This window comes from Apaloderma vittatum, unplaced genomic scaffold (assembly GCF_000703405.1).
Source record: "Apaloderma vittatum isolate BGI_N311 unplaced genomic scaffold, ASM70340v1 scaffold19446, whole genome shotgun sequence".
Lineage (NCBI taxonomy): Eukaryota > Metazoa > Chordata > Aves > Trogoniformes > Trogonidae > Apaloderma > Apaloderma vittatum.
The window spans coordinates 29,547-51,768 of record NW_009720330.1 but is presented as its reverse complement, the minus strand read 5'-3'; the positions used below and the strand labels follow the sequence as shown (position 1 = coordinate 51,768).

The 22,222-nt window shown below is 37.1% G+C and overlaps 1 protein-coding gene across 1 annotated transcript in view; it reads right to left on the bottom strand.

Moving 5' to 3' along the window:
* The window catches only part of LOC104275124 (neurobeachin-like protein 1), a 78,541-nt gene that overhangs the window by 27,223 nt on the left and 29,096 nt on the right, over positions 1–22,222 (bottom strand). Inside the window, 18 exon segments of the mRNA XM_009870987.1 lie at positions 665–753; positions 1,007–1,166; positions 1,537–1,695; positions 2,289–2,445; positions 3,170–3,272; positions 3,365–3,524; positions 3,901–4,034; positions 5,063–5,231; positions 7,638–7,727; positions 8,148–8,233; positions 9,200–9,503; positions 10,694–10,813; positions 11,433–11,565; positions 13,702–14,282; positions 14,387–14,485; positions 15,989–16,072; positions 20,226–20,332; positions 21,275–21,581. Coding sequence (XP_009869289.1) covers positions 665–753; positions 1,007–1,166; positions 1,537–1,695; positions 2,289–2,445; positions 3,170–3,272; positions 3,365–3,524; positions 3,901–4,034; positions 5,063–5,231; positions 7,638–7,727; positions 8,148–8,233; positions 9,200–9,503; positions 10,694–10,813; positions 11,433–11,565; positions 13,702–14,282; positions 14,387–14,485; positions 15,989–16,072; positions 20,226–20,332; positions 21,275–21,581 — 3,042 coding nt within the window.

Below are 22,222 nucleotides of genomic sequence, written 5' to 3'. Positions count from 1 at the left end.
AGGGAAAAAAAGGTATCAAAGCATATTGGTAAGGCCTTATATTTCAGCCACTCTTCTGCCACAATTCCTGCAAAGCCAGTTATCACAACAAATAATCCTATTCAGCCACTAGACTACAAAAAATAAAATCTTACCAATAAAAGCTTGCCAATAGTATATGTCATCATTTCACTTTTTTTTTCACTTTGCGAAACCTTAATTTACACCAGTGCCTCTCAGCTACATTCAGTACCACTAATTACAGTGACACAAGCCAGAGAACACCAAGAAAACGTCACTGTTTCTTCCCTATCTCTTCCCTGCACCCACAGCCTCTCTTTTGAATCATAATACGTTCTATCAAAATAACATATTAAGAATACAAACAAAACTTTGACCATGGTCTTAAGCATCCTTTAAGAAAACCCAATTCAGGGAGTCTATTATCTCCATCGCATATAAATTAAAAACTATTTGAGAATTGTGACTTTGCTTTTTGTTTTGGTTTTTTAAAAGGACTTGAATACACAAAATTCAACCTTAAGCAACAGATAGGCTTAATTTTTAACATTTCTAAAGAAAGCAGTAGGAACAAATACTGCCACCATGTCTCAAATAAATAAGAGATCACACTGGAAAGCTTTGGGGCTTAAAGGACAGTACTCCAGTTTTAAAGACAACTAACCTTTCTACAGATAATCACTCGCATGTTTATATCTGACCTATGAGCCAGATGCACTACAGCTAGGAGATCTTTGTAATTCACAGCAGGATCTGTAGAGGAGAAAGGAAAAACAACACAAAGGATATCATGCAATAGAACGTAACAGCTAAATATTAAAAATTGCCTTGGAGTTCACCTCTACTTCTAGAGGTAGTAAAGGCAACAAACTTCAGGGAACTAAGGGATTCAAATAGAACAGCTCTGTAAGGTAACGGCTCTGGTTTTCCTGAACAAAAAGCCAAATAAATATGTTTGCTTCTGAGCAGCAGGGGTGTACTAATGGCAGACACACTTGCCAATTACCTGCGTACAGAACTTGGTTAAGAAGGTTTTTAATAAGAGAAACAGTAACTGGTGATTCATTCAGAAGGAGCCCCAGTCCAGAGTATCCCACTTCTCTGAGTCTCATACGGTGCTTACTACGTTCATAAACTTTAGTACATTTCAGCATCTCTTCCACAATCTGCAAGAAAAAGTACATACAAATGCAAATAAACACAAGGGAGCATCCCGACTTCTTAACTATGTATGATATAACATGCTGGTGCACAATTTCTGAAGTTTATTTTGTAATCTAATTCAACAATGTGGGAATCTTTTTTTTTTCTTTCCTCCTAAAGATTCCAATATTTTACTTCAAGAGAACACTAATTCCATTGCAACTATGGGAGTAAACAATAACATCTAGATAACATAAGAGGAGACAGAAGAAAAAATTAAAATTTGGATTATTAGGACCTTTGTAACTGCATTTACTTCTCCAGTGAGACTATTTAAACATACAAATTTATGTTCAATTAATTAATTTAAGAACATATAATACAATTCATTACCTTGAACACAAGTTCTCTAAGCCTATCAGTGTATCTTTGATGCAATAACAGAGCATAAAGAATATCACCATTCCCTGGTTCAAAAAGCAACAAAAAAAGCTGGTCTGGTGTTGGGCTGGAATGAAGTAGGCTGAAGAGAATGTCCAGAATTCCACAGAGCTACAAAATTAAGACAACTAAATTAATCCACAGTTAATTCAGACTTCATGCTCTGTTTTGGGAAGATTTTCCTAACTTTTCAATTTTACCCCTTGCTTGCTATGAAATTGGTATTTTTTCCGCTCAATATTACTGCATTTAAAACTATTTTTCTATATATAGAATACTTTATCAAACTCTAATCAGAGCTACAAAGCACACTCAAGTTCTGTTGATATCTGCAAAACAGAAACTGCATCATCACAGCTTCTGATCAGTTGAAGTCTAATTCATTTGCTTTTGCAAAATAAGAGAACTTTTCTAATGGCAGTATTAGATATCATGTGCTTTTTCCCCTCTTCAGGGAAAAAAAACCACCACAACATAAAAGAGTAAAAATATGGCCACCTGCAGAGCACTTTGTCAAGTTTCCAGTGTGCTGCTATAAACTGCCTCAGCTACATCTAAAAGCAAACCACAGATTAAGTAATACTTTGCTTGTGGTCTTGTGATTTTTTGTTCCCCCTCTTATAAGCACACAAGATTTCTAAACACCAAGAAGCAATAACAAAACATGTACAGTTTAAACTATTAATTTATGCCACATTGGATACCTGCTCCTCCTCACTGGTGGCAGCTATGTATCCTATGATGCTCTGTATTTCTTCATGCGTTCCACCTTTGCTCAGGAAATATTTGATCAGTCCATAGAGTGACGTCCGTATTGTTCTCAGGTCATCAGGAGCCAAACTGCTGTCTTTACAGCCACTCCTATACACATGAAAAGCAACCTCAGGAAGTCCTTCATGACTTATTAATAGCAATTTGATTGTGCTAGTTTTGCAGCTTTTCATCTCCCCAGGTATCATTGCACAAGCTACCATTTTGTACTGAAGAAAGGTCACTGCAGAATAATAAGCAATAGTAGATCACACTTATCAAGTCTATAAAAGCCCTGAACTGTTAACTTGTACAATCTGGATACGGGCCAGGATTTCAGGTTTCCACCCTCTGAAGGGAAGAACAAGGTTTCTAATCAATTTTCCTCAATGACACATAAGTAGACATATACCTCAGCAAAACTGAAAGGTAAAGTTTTTAGATTCATAAAAAACATCCTACTTCAAATTCTACAAGTATATAAAGGAACTTAAAATGATAAACACCCTCCCTTTTCATAACAGTAATGATCTATGACTTAATCTGTATTGTTGATAACAAGTTCTTCAATTTTGTAATTTTAATGACCTTTCCAAGGATTTCCAGTATCATTGACATAAATTCTATATAATTCTATCACAAAAATTAAAGTCAAGGAAAAGTATCAAGTCAAATGGAAAAAAAAATTCAATGCAATTTTGGAAATTAAATCAACCACTAGAAGCCAACCTGCAGTTTTATTAATTAATTTTCTCACTAGGATGACGGTGTGGCAGGGCGAAAAAACAACAGCCACATACAATAAATGAGGAGAAGTTAAAGTGGTAAAACATACCCATAATAAATTCTGAGTGTGTCTAGAAGAAACTGCACACCGTATTTCTTTCTGAAGAGTCTTCTGCTGTCTTTGATGATTGTAGAAAGATACTGTATATGTCCTACAAGACAAAGTTTTCTGTTAGAACCTACATAAAGATTTACGTCAAGAGAAGAGTACTGTGTCTTTGTATGCCCAAGTCCAAGAGCTCACCAATTCTGAAGGGGAAGTCCCCACTGTTCCAGATACTGAAGTCAAAAAGTAAGTGTTGATACATCTGCTGCAAAAGCTGCATGTTCTTTTCTACTGAGACTTGCTCTATCAACAACTGTACTGCCATCAGCACATTCACATCCATTAAGCTGCTTGGCACCTTTCAAAATAACAAGAGGTGTTAGCAGTCAAAATACTGAATATCTTAATACACTCAATTTTTTTAAAATGAAATTTTGAGATTCTTTCATCTTCTACAGCAATATCTGGTTCCATTAAAACAGTACAAAAAACACAAACCCAGTTTAAATTGAAAAATCATACAACATGAAATCTATAACATAAAGCAGAACACACAAAAAAGACAGAATACTTTCACTTCGCAGATCCATGTTTTCAGAAACATGAGAAAGAAAAGCATGTACTAAGGAGACTTTGAAGACCCTGGCATTTTGGCCAAGTGAAGAACGTTTCCAAGTAATCAGAATCCCATCCACAACATTCATCACTACGGGATGTTTCTCAAACTTGCTCACCTTCTGTAACAAGGCTCCTAGGGTGGCAACTCCATGGGAGTGAATAAGATTTTCTTGATTAACATGGTGTCTCTGAATAAAGTGTTTTATCATCAAGATAAAAGTTGCAACAATGTTTTTCTCCAGGCGTGCTTCTGCAAAACAGAACAACAGCAAAAGGCTCATGTTTTTTTGTGAGACCACTGCATAAAAGTAGAGAGGAAGAAGTAAAATCAAGTGTTTATACTCCTTGCTACTTCCTGAACCTCTCAACTCCTTTTCTGTTTGTTCTGTAGCTGTAGGTTGTCTTTAGAATTTTCCAGTGCGCAGTCATAGCCACTGCGTGCCTCTCCAGAACAAAGCGACTCCAGTCTTGACTTCAGTTGCTACATCCAGCTGTAATTTACAGCAAACTTCTCTCTCAGTTACAACCTTTCATATATGTCACAATTTAATAGTTGCAAACTGACACTTTCTAGCATCGATACACAAAAAATTAATAGAGATTAAAAAACTTTTTTTTAACTTTACTCCAACATCTCGTATTTGAAACAGAAAAAAAAAAAAGCTGTTTTTCCTTGCAAGGTCTGATTTCCCAGTAGTCTCTGTTAAGATCAAAGTTCACTCTCGGTATTAAAAAATCCGTTCTTAAAGCTTCCTTTCCACTGTCTTGGTTTTGATGTTTCTTTTTTTTTTTTAATTTTAATACTAAAATCTGACTGTATCTGGAAGAACATTTGTCTGAACGTTCTCCTAAGAAACTGAAAGTTTGGCTAAAGGCTAAACAGTGCTGTTCTGATGCTGCAAGGTCTTCATCCAGCTGTCTGAGCCAGCACTCAAGTTCCTATTGGTTTTGGTAGGCATTGCACCAAACAACTTCTCAAAATAATCAGAACAAACTTTTCATAATAGAAATTAAAAAACTGCACACTTTTATACCAATGTAATATTAAAGAAGGAAAATAATGCTATATTTGAAATATGTTAGTAGGTTAATTTTACACAGTGCTGAACTCCTGGTATTTGGTATCCACGTCAGATACCTACAACCAGAAAGGGCTTTTCAGCTCTACACTGGTACTTCAGAGAAGCCAGCACATAATAAAATGTGTTTCTGTCATTCGCAGGGAGACTTCTAAAAACTGAGCTCAAAAATTATTTCAGGTCAATGGTACTTTCCTACCTGAGGCCTTTGTGGATGACAAGACCACCCAGTCTCCCTCTACAGGAGTAACTAGTTCTGAAGGTAGAGTTTCCGCTTCAGCCTTCTCAGGCATCTGCCCACCAAGAAAACTGATCTGCTCCAGCAATGGAAACAGCACGTTTATACCACCAATACAGTTGATCATATCCTAAAGAAGAGGAAAAGGAGGAAGAACGTCACCATAAATAAACTTCTCTAAACTAGTTCCAGAAATTTACTCCCAATGCAAAGAACCTTACGTACTCACAAATTATGCAGAGAATTTCACACACCACTTTGCAACTACTTTAGAACACAGTGTTTAATAACTGAGCTGCACAAGTCTCCTTTTCTCCCCCTCTTCACAAACAAGGATAAATCAAAACTTCAATGCTTCTTGTGGTAAGGTACATCATACCCAAATCACAAGATTTATAAAGTGATTCAAAATGCCACTTAGAAAATCATGGTCTTAATAAGACATCCAGAGACACTTATTCAATTGCCCAGCTTACTCCAATGAACACTACTGTGCAGTAAAATTGTAATAGCCAAAAAATCCCAACATCCTGTAAGCCAGTCTATTAACATGGGATATCACTCTCCCTTCCCAGTTAGAAATGCTGGCAAGAAGTGGAGAAAACATCCTTTTTTTCTCCATTGTTTCCTGCTTTTTCAATTTTTACACTGCTCCACGCATCTCCATGACGCCACCCTCTCCTGCCCACATTTATTAAGGTGAATTTAATCAAATTGAAGAGTTAAATTAAGAAAGCTTTTTAAATCTGCAAATTTTATCTCCTGGATGAAGAATTCTATGTTTGTTGCGTAGAACAAAGAGGTACCACAGACACACGGCTTTTGGAAGCAGAAATAGACCTTGAAAAGTAGAATTTGTCTGAAGCACAAGGTAACCGTAGCTCCTTCTAGGCTGCACCTATCTCCTCACGAGCTCCTGATCAGCTGCTGTGTTTTTTCATCATCCGAGTCCTCCTCAAGGGGATGCTAAACCCCATCACGTTTGTTACTGAATGATTCTCCTAAAACTTGTACTCACAGTATGTTTTCCCATAAAGTTAGAGAGACAAACACTTCTCGCCCACCTCTCTTCTCAATACTGGGTGAAGAGAACAAATTGCAGCATTTTCAAACTATTTGTATCATAGCAAAGTTAATTAGTAGGTGTCTGAATTTTTTTAACATTAACCTCCATAAGGCAGCACATGCACAGCACAGTGTAGCTGCAACACTATTTCCTTATTAATTAGTTTGCTAGTGCAAAATTGTTCACTGTTCTTTAAAAAAAATAAAGCAGCTAATATTTATTTGTTCCCACAATTTTCCTCGAGACAAAAAACCGTGGTATTTTACTGAAAAGTTTTCTATGCTCAGACTTTAAGATTTTATTTTTTCTCAGAGCTAAGAGCCCCCAATCAAAACATTCTACCTATAAACCTGAATCAGATGTGTTCTATCTAAATTTAAAAGAGATAAATCCTTATTTATGTCACTGTTTCTGGATCAAACTGACACTGCAAATAACTTGACCTCCTCATGCACAGACCTAAGCCTGACTTTGATTTTTTTATATTCATATGTGTTAAATAAGCAGACAGGTATCCAAAGTGATTTATTAAACTGCTGTGCATTTCATGTTTTCCACTCTATCTCCATTAACTACCAGTAGAAGACCATTTGCTATTTTACACAGGAGACATCTAACCAACGTGTAACTTGCCTAAATGGTATTCTGTTTGTGGAGCACCAAAAAGGTCTAAATCACTAATATTAAATCTCCTTGGCAACACTGGAACTGACAAAATTGTGAATTTTAATTCTACAGTATAAAGTCAGATCTGAATTGCCAATGGCATGAGACTAACATTAACTGATTAACCAGAAGGGCGTAAGGACTTTCTCTGCTGGGTAAGAAAACAAAAAATAAGACAGTTTTGGTGCAATACAGTGTTTGAGCAGAAGACTAGAAACAGGTTGAGCCAGAAAATGTTAAATTTTAAACTCAGCACTAATATAGCAGTAGTGCTGCAAATACAGCTGCTAGGAGAAGTTAAAGATGATTAACTTCAGAAAATGGTAGATTCTTGTCATATTTTAACTCCACACCTTGGTTCCTGCTTAAGTTAGTCTGCAATTCAGTAACACATTTTTATACAAACAATACAGCAAAAGTCAGAAGTGTTAATGTAACCCTGCTAATCTTAACCTAATTCAGAGTTTAAGACTGCAAAAAAACTACACTAGAATCCCCTAGGGATGATAAAATGCTTTCAATACACAACATATATTGAACAGATTGTGAAGTAGTCAGTTAACACAAAATATTTTAATGCATTATCTATTGCATTAAGAGCGGCAGGCCTTGTTATTTCTCAATAATTGTAATGTAGTACTACTCTGACTACAGCATTAACCCATTAATTGTCATTACAAAAATATGCTGTATCTGCTAAATGTCATTTGCATTATGATAATAACTTATATTGCAAAAATTAGGTAAATATATATAACCACTGTCACATTTACATCAAATTTTGTTTCTTCGGTATGGATTTACCTTGATGTCCCAGTTCACGACTTTGTTTCCAGTTAGTCTTCCATGTAAAAGATTTGCAGAAAGGTCAAGACAAATTGGGTTTCTGCAGGCCTGTTAAATAAATTAAGAGTTTATGGTATCATTTAGGAAACAAGACCCTTGTAAGACTTCTGAATGCTGCATGATAATATGTTTCAAGGAGTTCACGCCATTGTGTTGATATTAAAGTACTGAAACAAATTGGAACCCCTAAACCATCGTGTATGTCACCTTAGATTTAATATTGACAATTGTACAAGATAATTCTGTCCTTCTGCCAAACAAGAACAAAACCTACTATCTCCGCACAAGACTACAGTTTAAGGAAGCTCTCGCTGCTCCTTATCTTACCATAAAAACCACAGCATAAAGATCGCACGCTCATCTGTTCTATGAATCAGCAAAAACAAACCAAAACCAAGACCATCTAGAGGATATTCTGAAATGACTGCACACTGTGTAATCTAAGAGAAATGATGTCTCATTTCATACCTTTGGTGTGTAATGAAGCAGCACCTTACTGGGGAGATCTGCTACTTCAGCCTCTTGAGACTTCCATGGAGTTAAACAGTTTGGACCTATTAGAAAAAAATATTAATTACTGACAAAATTATATAACACATATATTAAGAATCCATTGGGTATTAGTGTTGTCCCTCACAAATTTTATGCTACTATACTTTGTTGCAACAAATAGCACACTCTAAACCATACCTATTTGAGACATGTTTTGAAGTAGTTTCTATGACTTAAATACCTATTTGAGACATGTTTTAAAGTAGTTTCTATAACTTGAATAATTTACTCTATAGGGTGGGCTTAAAAAGCCGATTCTTAATAAAATGCTAAACTACACAAAGAAGGTTTTTTAATATATTCTAAAATCTCTATTGTTTCTACCTTTATAAATACTTATCTCATATTTTGTCAACAACCTCTCTCGTCATCAAGTTCAAATGCCCAGAAAAAGAGTCATCTTCAATATAGTTTTGTTTATTCCCTTTAAACCATAGAATTGATTTTATACTAATCTCCAACAACCTTAAGTGATTATAGAACTTAATGCCGTAACACCTCGAATTGTAAGACACAACTTATCGAAACCTTTTTTTTTTTAAAATGATCTCTTAGTTGATTCTTGTGGAAAAATCCTCAAGCATAAATCACCTTTAAAGTCACCTATCAAAACAAGGGTAATATTTTAAAGAGTCTCAACTGTAAACTCATAAGTAGGCAAAGAGCAGCAAAAATTATGAACTTTCAAGTGAAAATAATACCTAGCATTTTTGGTTTTGGCAAGTCTGTACACTTAATAAATAGATGAGCTTATGCAAACATAGAATTTTAAATAAAACCTTATAAAATACTTATAATTCCATTGTACGTTTGTTATAAGGCTCTCTCACTTACGTCAGCTCTGCAATTCTTCTGGATTGTAACTTCTTCATTAGGTGTCTGTGTAGAGCAAAGCTCAGTGGGGTCTTATCCACACACAGCTCACCCCATTTATTCCACTAAAACTAGTACAATCAATCAACACTTACCTGCTAAATATAATGCTTTCACCTGAGGAGGTTGCAGTGCTTCATGAAAGATGATAACTGATCCAAGTTGACCCTCCAAAGATGTTGGACATCCCCATTCACTGTCCTGAGTCCCTGCTGAGATCATCTTGGTGATGAGTTCTGGTTTTCCGAGCACCCCACCCCAACTTCCTGTAGAGAGAATGCCCCCAAGTGATGTCCGATGGGGCATAATAGGGGAAGAAAAAGGCGGATCTGGTATCTGAGATGGAGGAGGAGTCGTCGTTCTTTGGCCAGCTGAACCAATGCAGCAAGAAGTAAAAGCCTGGAGAGTCGCACATGGACGAAAGAAAACAAAACATACACTGTCAACCTAACCTCCGTTTTTAACAGTTTACAAAGCAAATTCAAAGACTCTCTCTGGCAAACCTGAACTAAATAAATGAAACCAAGAGTAACATGGTCTGACATGCCCTGGAAAAGAAGCAGTCGGGTTGGCAAAAAAAAAAAAAAAAAAAAAGAAAGAGCATATATGTTCCACAACAGCAGAGTGCCTTTTCTTTAGTTTTCTTTAGTTAAGAGCAATCTGGCCACCTTGGCTGTTGTGCAACCTCTGCAGGAGCAGAGCCAGGAACCATGTTGCTCTAGATACCCCGTCAAACATTCATCTTCTGGATTTTGTTCCAAAATAGTAGCCCAGCATATCTGCTACATTTATCGCATCAGTTATTCCAGAGAGATGTTTATAGTGCTTATTCGACAGATGAGCCAAAATCTAGAGTTTTATTTCGCAATTTAAATTTCCATTTACTCTCATTTTTTAAGTGATATACTGATTTTGATATGACTGTGCCCAATTTAAGTGTTTCGTCAATGTATTTAACAAATAACAAATGAGGACCTACAAAAGAGGGTAGAATGTTCAGTGTTGTAGCCCACTTCAACACGGATTTGTTCCACAAAAAGAATGGACAATGCTTACAAAGAAAACTAAAGATGACACATACTCACTTTGATGGCTAGGGTCATTTTTTAGGCTAAATGTGTACACATTTGAGACATATGTAAACCACTTATTCAGCTAACAAAGCAGGTATAATATTAGCGTATTAAATAAAAGTAAAAAAAGTTACTGTTGAAAACAATAGTCAGTGAGGAATATTCCCTGTTGTCACACCAATCCTGCTGGCAGAGCTGTGATTTACTCATAAATTATGTCAGTATGATGTGGCAATTATTTTGAGAAAAAACTTCACAGTCTAATCAAGGTAATTTGTTTTGTTGTTGTTTGTGTTTTGCTTTTAAACTGAGATGACTAAAAAAGCTTTAATTAGTGGTTAGTTATACCCAAATTGATATCCTGGACGCTCCCCAAAGTTGAGCAGAAGCTTATAGCAACACACTAAACGATCTTTAACTGGATTACTCAATATCAAACTGAAAAAGATCCAACTATGTTCTCATTGTTCTGTGAGAGCTCATCACAACCAGGCTAGGACTCAAAAGGCGACTTACTTCATTCATGGCAGGGAATCGAAGTGGGGCAGAGACCTTCTGCTGCCCGTTGACGTAGATGTACACAAGGCTCTGACCAAAAGGCCTCTTTCCAGGCATGTGAACAACAGTTATGTTGTGCTGGTTAAGCAATATAAAATATAAATTAAGTCATTATTAAAAAGCAGTGAAATGATTGTATGGAAAGATCTAAATTTATCTCTACTAATCTGGTGAGGAAACCACCTAATAAATCCAAAAAAAAGCATCAACAAGAAGATAAGACCACCTATCACCTGCTTCTATTTTAAAGTAGTTTACATGTAAACAGCTTTTTAAAAGGAAAGAGTTACAGCTCTTTCATGATAACGCACATCAGTTCTTAATTGTTCTATGATTCTATGATTAAGTATGGGATCAGAAAAGAGCAAGGGAGAAACATAGTAGCACATTTTATTCATCCACATAGCACCACAGCCACCTACGACTGTTATAATCTGGTACTAAAAAACCTCTGCCTGTTAAAAAAAAGAAATCTTTAAGCACAATACTGTAACCAGTAACATAGGCCCAATTTAGCCCAATCAACCACTAATCTACACGGAAATTGCTTGCATTTTTCGAGATCTGATCTGTTCTTATGCAATGAACTATTTAAACACGATAAAATAGACTATTTGTAAAACAAACAAAGAGTAACTTCGATTTCTGAGTTAACAGTATTATCCTAAACAAAGTGGGTTTCACTATCAGATCTTACCCAGAGAGAGTCAAAAAAACAATGGTCAGGCAGCATCACTGTTGCATATTCCCTCTTTGTGCAAACTGCAACCACCAGTACCCCAGAGCATGTAATAAATGCTTCAAAGCCCATACCACTTGCTGTAAAAAAACTACAGAAAAAGACAACAAAACACACAATCAAGGACTTACTTCATCAGAACTACTGGCAATAACCTAACAGTACATTCATTAAGGAGAGAACCAACTTAAGCTGTTTGTCACTGGTCCAATATTTACTATTTGACTGGCTGTTACTCTTGTCCCAAAAAACCCAAGCTGAAGAACTGCCTCAAGGAAGGGACCCCGAGGCACACCATGCGCAGCTCAAAGGTGATCCAGAACACTCTCAAAGCAGCTCGTGGCCGTTCATCTTTTACACGAAAATACAACCTTGGTTCCAACAAGTAATGCCTCAGTTTCACCCACACAGCTTAAGCTGGTTCTGTTACAAATTCCTGCCTGCTGCAGTCTCTGGAAGCTATTTTACTTTATTTTTTTTATATCATAATAAAGAAGAGACTGGCCAGCAACCTGTACTGTTTTCTATCAACTAAATTTTGTCCATCAGGCTCTGGCAAAGCTGCCAACACTGCAGGTGGATTCCTGATGTTACTGTTACAGTGAGTAGATACTATTTCTCTGTTTCCCTTGTTTCACATCATCGCTTTCTCTACAGAGATTTTATTTATTTTAAAGACCAAGACTGCACATGGAATAACTCTTTTAGGAAATGCACAAAGTTAAATCTTTAATTTTATAGACAAATCTGCATTAAAGCTGTCTGATGAGACAAGTCTCACACATGATTTTTTTAATCTGTCATTATCTATCAGCAAGAATCTTACCCTGGTGCTAAATATAAATTTAGTCATTCCTATATATATTATTCCACTTATATAATAAAGCAAATCAGCTGTAAGCAGCTATCTATAAATAAGTTCTGCAAGCACAGGCTTGCCTTAAGAAACCTTTCCTTTTTTAAGCACTTGAATACAAAAAGATATATATAGATTGTAAACTGCTATCAAAACTCGCTACAGGCCCTTAGGCACTATTATTCTAAGTGGATACATTAACTATTGTACTATCAAATATCTGCATCTATCAATCAATATATGAAACAAATAGACACACACAGAGAATGAATATTACAGACAACCTCAACAGACATAAGCTGTCTTACAATTAAACACTGTAAAACATAGTGGTTAGATCAATTTTTAAAGATTTTTTTTTTTTAAAGCAGTTGGTTGCTTAACATTTCAAGCTGAAACTGGAATTTTAAGTGTTTCCTTTTTTTTGTATTAATTTCAATACAATGCTCTTTTAGCTTCCCAGAACTAGAATAATGTCTTTAATATCGTACACAAAATCACAGAAAAGCAGACAGTTATTGGTATTATCATCATCATCATACTGAAATCCAATCACAGCTCTTTTACTCTATAGGGCAATTCCACCCCAGTTTTCTAGAACTACAGTCTACTTAAGAGGGACACGCTGACAAACTCTGGAAACAGTGTTGTGGCAGTTCATCAGGTGGCACCCTTCATCAGGGCTGTGCTACAGAAATAGAGGGCAGCCACAGAAATCCAAGGGCTCTCCACCTGCCACCATGGTTATTAATAAACAGAAGCATGTAACACTAGGACATAGTGGTTTGGAAAACACCAATTCTGTCACAACTAATTCTGTCACTCTTCAACATTTCCCCTGAAATTGCAGTGCATTAAAGTGGACCGAAGGGAACAAAAGATCCTTCAGCTAGTATTCCCCAGCTCGGCATTTTGTTTGCTGCTGAATGTTAGTACTCAGAAAGTTATATTCTAGCAAAAACCATCCAATGTCTATTACTTAAGCAAATAAAGGTGTCCTTTTGTTTGAGCTTTCATACAGAAAACAGCTTTAATTACCTTCACAGGGAAGGGTGGGAAGGCTGTTCTGCTTTGGGGGGCTTGATTTCTCTAATGCTCTTCTGTTTGTTTAAGCTACGAACCTCACCACAATCTGGTGTTACATATATTGAAACCGTAGGCAAGAAAGCGTTGTAACTGAGGAACTACATGTTTATTTCTGTAACACAGCCTGGCTCTGGTGACAGCTGAAACTGCTCCCCTTTACAAACTATGCACTGTAGAATGCATTCTACGAATATAAGCAGAAGTACCACATGTCACAGGGTACCATATGCCACAGGGAACAGATGACCTAGATTTGTGCTGTTGAAGTAGTTATAGGAACTATACCTATAGAGTTGCTTCCTCTTGCCACTTTTGCTAGTCGTGCTAGGGTCCACCCGGTCCTGGTCAAGGCAGAGCCAAGCGTTGAAAGAGAACGCAGAGCCTGGCCACTTATGAATTGATGGAACAGCAATTCCGGCCATGCTGGGGCACAAGTTGAAATATTGCAAGGCACTAGCCATGCCCTGCTTCCGGGCCATTGCTAGAATGGCTCGCATCACTGGAACAACATAAGGGTGAGCTCGTTTTGGTTCCTCAGTCCTCAGGAGCCGGATTAGTTGAAGCAGTTCTTCTGAGCCCATTGACTGACTCCCCAAAGAGCCCAGAAGGGCAATCAGGTTCTCTGCACAAGTACAATGGAGCGCGGAGTGGGAATTTAGTGTCTCAATGATACGGATGACCATGTTCGCATTGACACACGTGGCACGACTCTGTCTGTTAATACAGCAGATTCGCCTCAACCAATTTGAGATGAAAATCTGCAGGTCATGTGATTCTAGTTCTGGAAGCCACTGGATAAGCAGCAATAAGGGCTGGACATTACTAATGCCTAGTATCCCAACAGCCATGTGGTCACCTTCAACGGCCTGAAAAACAGCAGAGAACTCAGACATGAAATACAATAAAATAGGGCTAGAAGTACTGTTGAAGCGATGCAAGCATCTGAGCATTCAAAGCAAGCACATCTCACCATATTCATGAGTTCTTCCAGCAATTCCCGTGAGGGTTGACCCAGCGATTTTAGTACCTCATATATGTGTGCATAACCAATCCTCTCCTTGAAGACCTCCTGAGGATAAAAATCCCAGTCTCACTAACAAATAAAATGGACAAAATTGCTCATCTGCTGCAGCAGGTTCTAGTTTAACATGGTATTAGACACACAATAACTGGAATGCAAGAATAATGTTTAAGGCTAGAAACCCCTCTGCTGTAGGTCCATTATGCTATCTCTAGTGAGCTGCAGCATGTAGATAAACAAATAAAAGATCAAAGCTATATTTTAATAATTACCTATCCAAGAATATAATTGCTTTTGTAGAATTAAAATGTTAATTCTATCACCAAATACTTACAGCTTCCTTTTTATGCAAACTATTGCATGAAATGAAATGATTATGTTGAGAATTAGAAGTATTCAGATATTAATTTCAGAGGGTAAGATTATTCCAGTCCAGCTAGGTTAAAAAAACATCCACCCTAAACATTTCAAAAGTTAGAAAAGTGTTCCAATGAAGTTTTTCTGAAAACTAACTGATTTTACATGAAAAAAGAAAATAATCAAGCAGCAAAATTCAAACCGTAGCATGCATCTATGGTTTAGTTAACTGTGGTTAACACCTCATAGAGAATGAATAGTCTTATCTGGGCTATACTCTGCACTGAAGTTAAAACACTTTTTTTTTTTTTTTCCCCAAGGATGTCTTTGTCAGTAGAAGTGAGATGACTGCTTAGGTGAGTACAAAAAGAAATTATATATATATGTCGCAGTGGAAATACAGTTGAAAACTCTACTGACCCTTTCTGAATTACAGCCAGTCCCCACCTCCAACATACAACTCTTCCCAGGCTTTCCAGAGTCAGTGGAGAAATAAGCACTCAGAGTAAGGCTGTGGCCAAGCATAACTGTCCCTGTCACTTCTCACTCAGACTGTTCTGCAAGTAGCAACTAAACCAAATGACTTCTGCTCTTCCTTTAGCCTCCACTGTGCAGCCACATACCCTTTTGCTGTGCCAAGGACTTAGAATCATGCAATCTCATGGTCAATCTAAGGAGCTTGGCTATCTAAGAATAAATCTGCTATTTTTCTGTGGGCTTAGCTTCCAGCCAGATTCATATGCTAACCACAACCTGTCCATTTATCAAATTACGAGAATAACTACAAAGGAAGTGCAGGGGAATGTCAAGAGCACCATTTGGACAGCAGTACTGCCCTGGATTAAAGCCATAATACAACCACACCACAAACTCCTGTCTGAAAATTCCTGCAAATACATCCATTAATTCTATCCCACATACTCATGGCACAAGTAACAATCCTTTATAAAGGTTCCAATTGCTGCTAGCACTCTGATCTTCCAGTTTTGATAAAAAGATGGCTTACTGTCCAGCCATTAGACACATATAAATGGATAAAGGATGCTAATCAGCTATTCCTCTCTGACAGGAACACATGACCACAATCTGCTCATCTTCATTAGCAAGATTCATCAAGGCATTCTTACAAAAACACTAACTGGAAACAAGAACATGAAGCCTACTGCAGAGAGACCTCTGCATATATACCGTTACCTTAGCAGCTGGAGACTTGTGCATTACTGCTGTGAGGGCTTGAATGGTTGATACTGCCAAGCAGTCTAGACGTCCCTGAAACACCTGAAAGTAGCAGGCAGAGAAGTTACGTACAAACGCACAAAGATAGTTCAGCTTCAAAACCTATACTGTGCCCTCCTTCCAGGAGGGAAACTGAGAGTTTGCTAACATGCCTCAAAAATCATCTCCCGACCTGTCAAGATTTCATAGCCCCTCAGCCTACGAGGAATTACCTAATAGTGAACAACTAGCCACATACTTCAAGAGAAGAGAAGCATTCAGAACACATACTGCACTTCAAATATTCTGATGGACAAACAGGTTTTCCTCATGTGGCTAATGGACAACCTCAAGAGGGAGGGAGGAAAACAAATTAGGAAACCTCCTGCAGTGTGTGTGTGCAGCTGGACAATCAAGGCACCAGCAGGTCATAATAAAGTGTTTTCTTTTCCATCCAAGCCTCTACACACCAATGCAACATACACACACAAATTATAAAAGAAGTCACACCAGCACAGTAAGGTGGCTGCCTCGTCCACAGCCTCATTGCATTGATCAACATCTCTTTTCCCAACTTAAGTAATTTTTTGAGTTTTTTTCCTATAATGCTTGCTTATAATGGTATTTCTGTGGTGGTTTAAGGACAAAAACCTTGGAGCACTATTTTGCATCCATCGGTAAACCTACTTAGCAAAACTGTGCAAATATACTCTGTTTTGTCATCTCTGAAATATTACATGCATATCAGACATATTCTGAAAATGAAACATCAAAAATCAGAAGACAGTGTTAGATGTGAAGAAATATTTACATGTGGTTACAGTGTCACACTGAGTTGCTAAAAAACCCAAAGCTATTAGTTAGAATCACAGTCTGTAAATTACGATACGTCGCATTTAGCATTTCTTTTCATTTTTAATCAGAACAAATCATCCTACTATAAAATTAATATAACAATTTGCATGTGAAACTTTCCACAACATTTGGGGAAAATTAAAGCAACTGGCTATTCCTACCTCCCTGATTCAGCCTGTCCATTGTTTTGTGAACATCTGTTCTTCATGACAAGCAAAGAATCAGGACACCAAATACAACCATTGAGATTCACAAACAAGGCCCCAGAATCCAAAACACCACAGTGCTGAGACAAAGAAGCAAAAAAGAGGAAAGGGAGGGGGGGGAAAAAAAAATCACCACCAGGTTGATAGAATTTATCTGAATTCCATTCATGTACTTCACCTTTTCCTTAAAAGAAGCATAAATGAGGCTTAATCTATTGCAAATATTTGCAATTTGAAGCTAAGGTTAAATTCAATCTGTCATTCATAAAAAATGTTTTTCAGCAACAGAAAATTCTGATGTGTACAGCAACATAAGTTCATCTTGCTGCAGAAGGCTTAAAGAGGATGGTTTAGGTGAAGCACAGGAATCAATTTTCCTCTGATTGTGTCTTGACTTCAGTTGAAGCAAAATACAGGTTAGGTAGGTACCTGGTCCTCATTCATTTCTGTCAGTAATTTGTTGGCAAGGTCTTTCTCACTCTTGTCTGCCACTTTATTGTTAGCATTTAAAAACAGCTGTTAGAAACAGAGACAAGAATAATGGAGATAATTGTATTAAACAGTTACCTGCAGCCAAACCTTTGGAGGCTGCCTCCAGATTTGCGTTTTATTTGCCACAAAAAAAAAAAAAAAAAAAAAAAGAGAGATGTTCTCACACCAGCGAGACACAAACCTCCATTAATCATAGAACGATTTGCGTTGGAAGGGACCTTGAAGGTCATCTGGTTCTAAACCCCCTGCCATGGGCAGGGACACCTCCCACTACATCAGGTTGCTTAAAGCCTCATTTTGATCTTCAAACAGCTACAATAGCAGAATTTCTGGGCCACATCCTAAGAATCAGGTTCTAAATAGCTTTAAATGAAACATACACCTATACTGCATATTCAGCTAAGACGCTGCTCTGGGAATAGTATCCGGATTCCTAGTCAGTTCCTGAATTTGCAAGTCTAAAGCTCATCCGAATATCTTCGTAATGGATTTCAGTCACTTGATGTGCCAAGTTTAGCTGTAACCTAACCAGGACTAATTTTATCTTCTTCTGGTTTTAGATTCTATTGAGGTGTTTAAAAAAAAAGTCCCTAAAAAAAATAAAAAGGAACACTTGCCTTTAGTGTGTTAGCATTTGCCTTTTTTTCTCCTCATATATTTTGCTCCATTATCTGGCTAAGTAGTCTTCTACTGAGAAATCAACTTCCATAAATTAGGGCAAACAGAAGGACAACACTCAAGATATTACTTTGACTTACATAGGTGTGAAAGCACATAAGTTATAAACACAAGTCATTCTGAAAGGTACATCACAGTCAAGAGCACTTAGCACTGCAGAATGACTACAGTATGCCTCAGAGGGAAATAAGAACATTAAACAGAAGCAAGCACAGACATTAAAAAAGAAAACCAAATTTTTCATATGGATTACCTCAATTCTCATAATACATATAAAATGAAAAAAATTGACTTTTATTATTATGTCAGTATGGTTTAAATTCTTCTACTTAAAAGCTGTTCAGAAAATAGTAGGCTTTTTTTAACAAGGCATGCTGCCAGCAGTCACTGTGCTTTGCTTAAAGTCCAACTTTCAAGAAAGTCTAACAGATCCAAAGATTCCAGACTGAACAAAGCAGCTTGTTAAATGACTCTCATCACCAAAGCTTAACCAAGTAATTTTGAAAAGCTTTTGTGCAGATCTGTAACAGCGTATTGAAAATACAAATATACTCCTTTCCAGTCTCCACTCTGTCCACAGTTCTCATCCTTGGGGATATTTTGACTGTGAAAAGCTAAAAAAAACCCACTATGTAGCAAACTGGCAGTACTGCTATCCAATCTACCACAATAATATGTGAGATTATCACAGGAAAAAAACTTCAAAAGAGCATATCTTATGACACATACACAGGCAAAATAAAAATAAAAGGAACAAGCTGCAAAAATAGAGTAGCAATTCCTGCTTTCTTAAATTCCACCATTGTTTAGATGAGAGCAAGAACATATCTAGAGTCTCCATGAAAAGGTAAACGTCACACTGCATACTGATTTATGAAGAAAATAAACAAATAAATAAGAATTCTTACACAGTAGAAGGTCAGTACAAAAATAGGCACACATTCCCAGAGGAGGAGAATGGAAAGGTCAAACAATGTATTTTCAGGAGGAGCCAAAAAAACCAAACTACAAACACTATTTTCAAAATACTTCAAGTCAGCTGGCATCCTGCCACCAATTATAACAAGTTATAATCCAAACACATTTATTTTTAATCTATCACTGCACTGAAGTATGTTCTAATTCAAAATCTAAATTGATTTGAATCAAAGTGTATACTATAGGTGGCATTAAATTTTCTAGCACTAGAAGAGACCACAATAGCTATGCCACCAACACATCACAAAAAGAGAAATAAAATATTCCACGAGTTCTATCATATCTCTGTTCTTCTGCACCAAGATAAAATGAAATCTACAAAGCAACTGGTGGAAAACATTAGTTTGCAAATTATGTCCATGTAGGATTGAGATGAAAACACAACATCTATGTAAAAGCTAACTCCTGTGTAGGAGGAGGAGAACAATTGAAGAACACTGGTAACCTCTTGAACTCATGTTTTATGTCAGCTATACAAGACTCAAATATTTTGAAACACTTGAAAAGGCACACCAGCAAGGATTTTTAAAAGGAAAAATATGGTTCTGAAACTAGAATTCAGACCTCCATTTGGCAGCATTTGTAAGCAATTTCCTAGCAACACAGTGACAGAATATACTTTAAAAAATAAAAATTAAAAAAAGGGTAGATAGAGTGGGGAGTACAGGGCAGGACAGATGAGTGTGATTACAGTAACAACCTTAACAGATTTTAGACACTGAGCAGGGTCTGTAAAGGTATTTTGCTCAAGACTCAAAATAAGCTTTAATTGCTCTAACCACAAGACAGACCAGATATACCTCTACTTCACTAGGAATAAAATAAAATTTTGGAGCAACTTGGATTTTTCATGGGATTAGCGGCTCTAACCAACCCAAAGTCTTACTTACAGTATACAGACACTATCAATTGCATCTAATACAGAAGCAAGATAGAAAGGTAATTATTATACCTGCAATATTTCAATACAGGTTTTGTTAAAGATACGCTGATAAGGGGAAATTTACCTTGCAGTTCTGCAGCAGTCGAATGAGATGCTCAAAGCAGTTACTGTTAAGGAAAATTGCCTGCAGAACAGGCCTGTCTGTGCAGTCTAACATGGCTGTGATGGTATCTATAAAATTAAAACAGAACTGGCATCAAAGACAAAACACTTCCCAAATCCATCAAGCATCTTTTCTGCACATTACATAATAAACATGAGGAAAAAAAATTATACAACAAACTATATGCTGTGAATTCTTTGATCAAGAATGTTGTGTGTTTTAAGCACACAGAACTAGGCCTGAAGGTAGACATTTTGATGCTGTAAAAATTATTATGTAATCTACCACATCTGAAGAAAAATTCAGCTACTGAATACCTTTGACTGCTTTAGGGCTCTGTTTAAAGCCATTGCAGTGAGTACGTAAGCAGCACACCTTTTATTTAAAGCACACAAACACTGGCTCTCTCATCAAGCAATTACTCTGCATTCTACAGCATCCTTATACTGTATGTGTCACACTATTCCTCAGTTTTCTTGGAAGTTTAAGAAAAGAAATGTCCTTATTTTATTTCCTGAACATCAAAGTGGACAAAACTCCAAATCCTGAACTCTTATGCAATGACTTATACCCAACTGTTTCAGACCATCACTTTTGGCCAATGTTTACAATAACACCATTTGTAAAGCGAACTACCACAAAACAGCCGCCACACAGGTATTTTATTACAGACTCATCCTGCAATTATTAAGGTGCTGATAAGTGTCAGCTATTGCCTAGAAAAAGTGTGTGGTTTTTAACGGACACCAACAGTCCATCAACCTTGACACCCTGCTTAAATGGTAGCCATCTGATATGGGATCTTCCAGGTTTTCTTGTAGTGAATGATTACACAAGAATACATCTAAGGTCATGTCAGTGAAGAAATGTTTGAAATACATCAATAGCTAAGTCAAGCAAACATTTTTTGGTAGAATACTCAGTTAATATTACTATCATGGTTCTACCATTACTTGCTGATGAGTTATTATGAAGAGATGTTTAAAGGAACTGCACAAGTGAGTACTCACTCAGCATTTGGATCTGTAGCGCTATGAACCTGCTCTCCCACTGCCGGCATCGCCTTGGATTAGGTAAAGCCGAATGGTCCGAATTAAGCAACTTGAAATAATTCTCCAATATTGTACTCGTCTCCACTTGCCGCTGGTCAGAACTGCTGGTTAGGAGGATATGGACAACTTCTGTCAGGCACTTCAGAGTCAGCTCTGCCTTCCTGCTCACTTCCTCAGGGTTTCTGTCATCCCAGTTGTCACAGTCTGCTAAAACACGCATCAAGACTTCCATGGTGGCAGGAGATACTGCTTGAAGAGCATTCCTCTGAAACCCATGGGGGAAAAAAGTGATTAACGGAAGAAATAAAAATCAAACCTCTTGAAACCAGCAGCTTCTATCTGGGTTATCTGAATCATGCAACATGCGTTATTACGTCTGTTAATGCCCTGCAACTGTCAATAAATATGAAACATTCTACTTGGATTATACTGATGGTTGCAGAAGAAATGCATTCCATCTTGGTCACTATGCTGTCTTTTTCAAAGAGAACGCTTATAGGGAAAAGTAAGTATAATTTAAATACATGTTACAAAATTCTTATAAGGTAGTCTTGACAAACTATTAATTCTAGGTAAACCTTCACTTGAATTTTTATTTCAGATCATGAGATTCATGATACTTTAAAATTTTTGAAAAGAACATAATAATTAGCAAACACTTCTCTGGGCCCTGAGAGCACTTCCCTCAACTCTCTTCCTGAAGCATAGGCTCAGGACCACTTAAAACTGGGGCACGAGCTCAGCTTCATAGAGCTCCCTAACAGAGCAGTGCCTGGCTTCGCTCTTCCTTGACTACATCTAAAAATGCTCTTTTTTGGATCATCACAAGTAATATCTGCTTGTGACCAGACTCAGTAGCACATTATAGAAGTCAGCCAAGAGAGTGGATGTTGGCTTTGCTGATGT